Genomic DNA, 8,887 nt, shown 5'->3' on the forward strand with positions numbered 1-8,887 from the left:
AAAATTCTTGTCTTGTGAAAATTCTTAAGTCTTTTTTTTAAAAAGTGTTAAAATTCTTGTCATTAACATAAAATGGACAAATAACACCATCATGACATGAATCCGTAATTTGAATAAAAGTGTTTTATTAACATGATGTCCACGCAGAAACGTATAGAAAGACACACAAACATTATTCATAGGATTAATAACAATAAAACATTTATATTTGTTCTCCTCGTAAAATCAGAAAAACAAATACGAGTGACTGAAACTTGCGGCGCTTATGACTGATATGAGCTACGTGGTAAAATTCGCACTTCAAATGATTCGCTACATTAACGTGTTTAACGACATTTTTACTTACGAAGTTGACAAACAGCCAACAATATTCACTCAGTCGTGTTACTGCGGCGCTGAATTCTGCGTTCTGGAGCTGAGATTAATATACAGGCACAAATACACCGGAAATAAAAAATACGTTAAAATTATTACGCATCTCCACAATCCTTATCGTAATGCAATGATCCCGGATACGATGCGTTCAGAACCGCGCTGGTGATAAAATAATACGGGTGTAAAATTCACGCTTCTGCACGTTACGATACGATTCATAAGGCAAGGATTCGATTTGACGATACGACGCGATTAATTATCCTCTGATCGATACGTGACTCAATTACGGCTAAATAGTGTTGCGAGTCTATTAAATAATTTAATCAATTTCAAAATATGAATTATTTTTTACACATCACTTGTCTGTCCTTTTTTGATAATAATCGATTTATGTTTGTTGCCTTGTAAAAATCAACGCAACGCTTCAAATCATCGAATCGTTACACCTCTAATAAATAATGCGTGGCCACGATTTATTAATGCGTGCAGCCAAGATAATTAATTGCAGCTACGTCTTAATAAGCTGTGATCGTTGTTTTTGTTCCTCCAAACAGAAGTGCACATATATACGATGTTTTACGGTAAACACCAGGTGCCTGGGGAGGTAAAAACCTGACTAGCTGTATTAGTTAAGCTAGCTAAGTTTAGCTAGTAGACACTAGAAAAGGTTACACACACACCTTCTCATTAATTTCTGTATGCAACATCTTTTCCTATAAAAATATAATGTTCACTTTGCGCAAGTTTGTTCAATTAAAGCAATCGATTTTTATGGAAACAGAAAATAAAATAGACAAATTATTAATAGTACGATGTGTAATGAATTGTTCTTTAGTATGAAATCCATTTACTGAGACAAATTGGAAAATTATACACGGAAAAATAGCTTCAATAAAACGAAACTATGACATTGTAGTCTACAGAACAGATGTTTTCTATCTTTTAGATGTTTCTATGTTTTAAGAAAAAAATATTACATACAGTAATTAATAATAATTCATAACCTAAAATGTGAACTTTTCTAACCTCTACATTGCGTACACAGTCATGTCCATATACATGCTACAGTCACCATGGTTACCGTAAAACCTTGTGTATATATATACACACTCCAGACTGTAGTCACAACACGACGATCACGCCATATTTAATTATCTTACTCACGGTCACGCAGTATTTTTATGAAGTAGTGACATCACCAGCAACGCTCCGTAGCCACGCCTTTCTTAAAAAGCGAAAAAAAAAATTAATGTCTTCATTTTTTTGACAATTTTTAACTGCCAAAGGCTTAGAAATGCCCCCTAGGTTCATCACACGATTATATAAAAGTAGATTAAAGCACCCGGCAGCGTCACGCTAATAAAATCTATCAAACGTCATACAACCTGCATTAAAGGACAACTCCAGCGTTTTTGTTTTTTTTTCCGATAATCCTAAAGCACTGTTTGTGTGTGTGTGTGTGTGTGTGTGTGGGTGTGTGTGTGTAAAATTACAATATAATATATACAAAAATTTCAACACCTTTCCAAACAAAACAAAACAAAAAAAAGAAAACAGAAAACAAAACAGTTTACTGCCAATTCAGCCATAATGGAAGTCTAGGGGCAGCTGCTGAATTACAGTGATAAACATTTAAACATTTAAATTACGCGACTATAACACACACACACACACACATTTAAGTATATAACTATAGCATGAGACAAATCTGCACTTATGGACATTTATCTTCAACTTTCACACACTGCAGCAACACAGTAGTGAAGTAAAAAGTAGTTCCGGGTCAAAGTTTACACTTTCCTGAAGGTTTTGTGGTATTTTATACTCATTTTATACCAAACAGACCTGACAGCCTTGAAGAGGAATAAAGCGTAGGAGAAACGTCGTACATTTTTAAAATCATTCTTTCACAAAGCGCTTGTCTAAAGTAGAAACTTGTGTGTGTGTGTGTGTGTGTGTGTGTGTGTGTGTTAAGGGTTTTACGGTAACCACAAGGCGTTATTAAAGGTGAGGGAAGTTGTACGATGCGTTGCGATGCGTTTCTTAAAGATTCTACATCGACGCAAAAGAAACTTAAGAATTGATCATTAAAAGCAAAATTCGTACCAAACTCTTTAACTTCTGTTTGTTTAAAATTCAGCCGATTCCAGAAGTTGTGTAGCTACACAGACGTAGAGCTACGCAGAAGGAGAGAGGGAGAGATTTCATCGGAGAAGGCAAACAGTCAGAACATTCCACGCCAAGACGTGAAATCAGCACTTTCGTCTTTAAAAGATGGAATTTGGGAGCATTTCTGGTTTTATGAAGCTGAAGGGATTAAAAAAAGTTTACATACTTTGGCAACTCAGCATAAGAAATCATATCGTTTCCTCCTGGAGCTAGCGTTAGCAGGATAACTAGCGTTAGCAGGATAACTAGCGTTAGCAGGCTGCTGTGGATAACCAGGGATCCCCTGAACAGGCACTCGATTTAATCAGAGATAAAATAAAGTGCAAATATAAAGTGCTAAAAAAGATCATGAAATCTATCGCTAAGGATCTGCGCTCTTACTCAGTTAAACAGCTTTAAGAGAAGATTTCCACTTTAAACATCTGCCCCTTGACTTCTGTTAGAAAAGAGTTTGACGTAAAACACGTTTTCTGTTTTTTTTTTTCCCATCAGTGCAGGGAAACGTGATGAAATTCTCATCCATGCTGTAATCACATACGTTACAGATACAGCGGAGAGAGAGATAAGGATAAAATAATAACAATAATAATAATAATAATAATAATAATAATAAAAAACGCTGGAGTTTTCCTTTAATCTCTTCACAACAACCGCTCATCACCCCTTCATCCTCACAGCGTTATAAAAACAGAAGCGAGAACTGTTCAACCTGTGAGATAAGTGTGTTCATGCTTGAGTGTGTGTGCGTAAGTGTGTGTGTGTGTGTGTGTGTGTGTGTTAGAAGTCGCTGAGGATGGCGATGTCGGCGAACTCTTTGTGATAACGGCGAGAGTACAGGCTCAGGAGGAACGCCCACTTCAGACTCATGAAGCTCCACACACACGACAGGTACAGGCTGTTAGGGTCCTTCAGCGCTACACACACACACACACACACACACACACACACACACTTACATTACTATCTTTATAAGGTCCTTCCATTAACAGAATGACACTGGACCTAACCCTGACTTTAATAATTAAATCAAAAAGAAATATTTTTCTTATCATTTTTTAAAAATAAAAGCTGAATTTCTTTAAAAAGAGAAACACACTTTTTTTGTGAATGATTACGAGGACATCCGGTCCTTTTTCTGGTCCTCAAACAATTAATTCTACTGTTTAAATTTCCTTTAAAAAAGTTTTTATAAAGTTGTAATAATAATAATAATAATAAGAAGAAGAAACAAAGAGAGTAAAAAAACATGTTTAAAAAATGTAAAAATTATAGAAAAATAATTATACAAAAAGAATAAAATAAGAAGAAAATAATTAAAGTAATAAAATTAAAAATTAATAAATAATAATTGAGTAAAGTTGAAAAAAAAATTTTACAAAACAAATTTAATACAAAATACAGAAAATAATAATGTAATAGAAATTAAAACATAATAAAAGATAAGACTTTAAAAAAAATAATAAATTTTGGGTAAAAGAAAGAAAATATATATTTAATACAAAATAAATAACAAATAGCTCATAAAATGTCAAATGATACAACAAATGAAAAAAATAAAAGCTGTGATGTTTATTTAATGTAAAATAAAGTCATTTCACGAGCGGATCAGTGCTGCTATAAAGCAATAAAACCTGATTTATAATTCTGTAAACTTGACTAGCTCATCGAATATCTCCTACACTTCCCTCTTGATCAAAGTTCCTTCTTTATTTTTTAGATTTTTATTTTAATTTTAAGTCCTGATCTGTTTATTTAATGAGTTTTTTGTGTATGCTCTGTCTCAGGAAACGAACTTTTGTTTTGTTTGTTATTGGTCATATATTATCTGATTGTGATTAGCATATTTTTTAAAAATTAGCATAAATTTAAAACCTAGGCGTCGAAATTCTTGAGGTTTAAACGGCGCCGTCAATCTGGCAACGTTCAGGTGCGTTTAGACAGAAACAGAACATCCTGTAAACCCTACAACGAGTTCAGGGTTGCCAGATTGGAGCGCGATCGTGGACGAACATCGTTAGCGTCGCGCTCCACTTACACTCTCTACGCGAGACGGCCACCGACAGGAAGCAGAAGAAGGCGATGAAGGAGAGCACGGAGAAAAACACGCCCACGAACAGAAAGAACTTCAGACCCTTCAGCCACGTTCTCCAGTAGTCCTGCAGGTACATGACGTGAGTGATGAGGCTCCAGAGCGCCAACACCCCTACACACACACACACACACACACACACACACACACACACACACACACACACACACACACACACACACAGTAAAAGTAGTGAGTACAACCAAAGACCTACGGTTTCACTTGGTAATTTGCATCTTTAACCAATAACACAAGTGCTTTGCATACAAGGAATAAAATACTCTGTGTGTGTGTGTGTGTGTGTGTGTGCGCGCATCATGCTATTATAGGAAAATAATCAACAACAGGGTGGTGTGATGAAGCAGAGATACAGTTACAACCCCAAACGTTGATTATTTTCCTACCAAAGCATGTCCCCCGGAGTGTTTCATTCCCTTTCATACCACAGCGGTTTGTCAACGATTGCAATTTTTTTTTATTTATTAAAAGAAGACTTTTTATCCATTTATAGTTACCTTTAAATGGCATGTTACAGAGAAGCGTAAACTCTTATGTCCTGAGGATGTCAGAAAAAGTTACAGCTTTACCTCTTTTACCTCTGACACTGGAGACTCCTTCAATAAATGTTAAACATCTCGTTACTGGTTGTTCTTTTTTTTTTTTTTTTTTACATTTCTTGTGAGTGAAGCTTTAATGTTTGAGGGTTTGAGATTGTTGAGTCTGTTTTTGCTGTGTCATTCACACACACACACACACACACACACACACTTCCTGCCTGGGTTTCATGACAGTGCATATTTCACTCTGCAGAGAAAAAAAACAGTTCAGCTCAGCGATATTTGTTCAGCATGACACATGACATGACTCTCAAAGGTCCACGTTGCACAACACACACTCAGACCAGGACGAGCGTCGAGTCAGAAATAATACACTCATAAAAAAACACAATATCTAAAACACCACAGTTTAGTGTTTATCTTTACTCTTCAATCTTGTTCTCTTTTCTCCCGTTCTGTTCAGAAAACAATAATCGACACATTTAAAAAGACAGAGTTCTCATTTTTTATTCTATTTAAACTAAAAGAGGCTGAAAGAGGTTATAATACGTTATGGAACGATGCACTATAAATTTTTTACTGAAACATTAACTATATGCTTTTTTTTATTTTTACTATAAATTAAATTATAAGTTGTCTTGAAGTAAATAAAGAATTAGAATTAGAATACACAATTCCTATAACAGCATGATACACACTTAATAATAAAAATTGTAATCGTTGACAAATTGCTGTGCTATAAGAGCAATAACACACTCGCGGACATGCTGTTTAGGAAAATAATCAACGTCTGGATTGTAACAGTAACTCCATAGTAACCCTGTTATGATTATTTTCCTATAACAGCATGATACACGCTGTGTTTTATTGCTTTTACATTGCAGTGATATTGGTTAAAGATGCAAATTCCCATGTTAAAGTCCAGTTATTGATTTCAGTAAGTAGGTCTTCGGTTGTACTCACTTCTTATACCGTTGTTGTTGACATTATTATATTATAATACTTATATTATATTATATTATATTACATTATATATAACAGTATATAACATTAACTATATGCTTTTTTTATTGTTTACGCTGTCTTGGAAGTAAATAAAGAATACAAACACAGCTTCCATATCTTATATGAATATATTGTTGACATTATTATATTATAATAGTTATATTATATTATGTATTGTTGGTATTATTATAACCCCTCCCCCCCTTTTTTCTTCCCAATTTGGTTTTGACCAAGTCCCGCCCACCAGCCAGCTCTCCCCAATCATACAGCAGCTACCAACCAGGGAGGGTGAAGGCTAACACCTGAGACATGTGACTCGAGCCGACCACGTGTTTCTGAACACACTCAGAGGAAAGCGCTATCTGCCCTCTTCCACATACATGAGCTCACAGACGCCCATGTTTGGCTAGTTTTGCTGTGATTGACAAACGATGGAAAGTATGCCCCTCCCACAAAGAGAGCATGGACAGTTTTGCGCACACCCACACACACACACACACACACACACACAATCAATAACTGGACTTTAACATGGGAATTTGCATCTTTAACCAATATCACTGCTTTGTATAATATAAAAGGAATAAAACACAGCGTGTATCATGCTGTTATAGGAAAATAATCAACGGCAGGGTTACTGCAGAGTTACTGTGACAACCCAGACGTTGATTATTTTCCTAAACAGCATGTTCGCGAGTGTGTTATTGCTCTTATAGCACAGCAATTTGTCAACGATTACAATTTTTATTATTAAAGAACAACACATTTTAGTAAGATACTAAAGATACTTAATCCAGAAGAACTCTCTTTTATCCGATCTAAAAATCTTTTCAACTACGTCAATGCTAAGTTTCGTCTCAAGTAAGTAAACTCTTTGGTTGCCAAGGCAACCGGTACGAGGTTTTGCGACACACTGGTCAAATCATAGGATTGGGAAGATTATTTATAATGTTAAAGTATATATTTTAAATATCATGGTTAATTTAAGTCAATAAATCAGATGCATTATGTGTGGAATAATGAAAAACTTTTTTTTTTTTTACCTGCTTTAGTTTTATGGTTTTATGGAGGTTTTATGGAGGTTTTATGGAGGTTTTATGGAAGAAGGAAAGGTCTGAAGAGATACTGGATTTATTAAAAGTCAATTTTTAGCTCCGGTTGTCAGTTTTAAGATTGATTTTTAGTGTTTTGGAGTCTGGAGTGTGGACAGTTCATCGTTTATCAGCAGCTACTGATAAACTTCATCACCTGACTGGCAGGAATTTTTCTTCCCTCAGCTGCAGAGTTAAAAATAAGCACAGAATGAATTTCATGTAGGATATATTCTACAACTTTCATGCGATAAAGAGGCAACATTTTATGAAAAATTTATCTTACTCGTCATGTAGAGAAGGTCAAAAGGTCAGGCGAAGTTACAAAACAAACAAACGAACAAAAATAATATTCCTGTGTGTTTGTAGTAGAATTATTTCGTGACATTGTTTAAAATAATGTGCCACATGAAGAATAAAAAAAAGTGTAGTTTTAATCACGTGATGTGAACAATAATAATAAATAAAAATAATTCTGAGCTTTTTTTTCTTTTTTTAGTCTTTAATTTTTGCTTGCACAAAGAATCAGAATCTAAAATCGGATTTGGGAATCAGAATCTGAATCACAAGACTTTTAATTCATTATTTTTAAATATTATTTCTTACTGTGATCAAGAATTTAATGAATATTTTAAAACAATTAATAAAACTTAATAAAAATAATAATAAAAATAATTTTTTAAAACTTCTCCAAAGACTAAAATTCATGTATTTACACAACTGGAGGGGGGAAAAAAACCATCAGTGATTAATGGATGAATTTATTTTTATTTTATAAACATTAAAACATTATTTTAAAAGAAAAAAATCTGTATTATATATTATTATTTATAGTGTTTTATTTATACTTTATTCTCAATGTAACTTTACAGGAATACACCTTAATGATAAATCAATAAAGCAAAAATACTACAAGTGTAAAGTGTTACAGTTAATTATTTAATTATTTAATTAGTTAATGAATCAATGAGAATCACTGATAAATAAAAGCGAAAGGAAAGCTCAGGGATTTCCAGAAGTCGCGTCCTAAATGCCAGTGTAGTGCCCTAGGTAGTGTGTGCAGGTGTGTTGCTTCACCCCCTACGTAGCGCACCGGTGTAGGGAGCACAGACAGGTGAGGAATTACCTGATAATCCTCCCATGGCGGAGGTCCAGGGCTGTCTGTAGACGATGTTCCACACCAGGAAAGCAGAAAATCCCACCAGGACCCCGACACAGGAGTAACCCACACTGATGTACGTCTTCCTGAGCGCCATTTCACCTTTAATTATTTCATTAAACCTCTACAATTCCACTTCACCCGCTGTTAGCTGTGAACATGTCGCTGTGGCGGAGACTCAGCGGATCCTGCAGCTCTCTGAGGTTCCGGTTTAATCCCAAAGCCGCTTTATTTCCAGCCTGCGCGGTTCACCAGCTGCTCATGGCTGTGTTTATAACCCGCGATTATTATGCAACACACAGCCGAGGGGAGTTCCAGAGCTGGCGGAGGAAACACAGCGCCACCTGCTGCAGCGGAGGAGGAGACACTGCTCACAAACAAACAAACAAACAAACAGACAAACAAACAAACAACCTCAGAACCAGGGTTCTCTAAGTGGGGA

General features: G+C 35.2%; 1 protein-coding gene across 1 annotated transcript; it reads right to left on the minus strand.

The window, feature by feature from the left end:
- Positions 1-105: 105 nt before the first annotated feature.
- Positions 106-8,747, minus strand: slc48a1b (solute carrier family 48 member 1b). The gene is made up of 3 exons (XM_034314826.2): positions 8,413-8,747; positions 4,580-4,747; positions 106-3,458 (listed from the first exon to the last, which is right to left on the minus strand). Exons 1-3 carry the CDS (start codon positions 8,540-8,542, stop codon positions 3,322-3,324), a joined length of 435 nt encoding a protein of 144 aa, XP_034170717.1. The 5' UTR covers positions 8,543-8,747; the 3' UTR covers positions 106-3,321.
- Positions 8,748-8,887: the final 140 nt, after the last annotated feature.

Source organism: Pangasianodon hypophthalmus, chromosome 2 (assembly GCF_027358585.1).
Source record: "Pangasianodon hypophthalmus isolate fPanHyp1 chromosome 2, fPanHyp1.pri, whole genome shotgun sequence".
Taxonomy (NCBI): Eukaryota; Metazoa; Chordata; class Actinopteri; order Siluriformes; family Pangasiidae; genus Pangasianodon; species Pangasianodon hypophthalmus.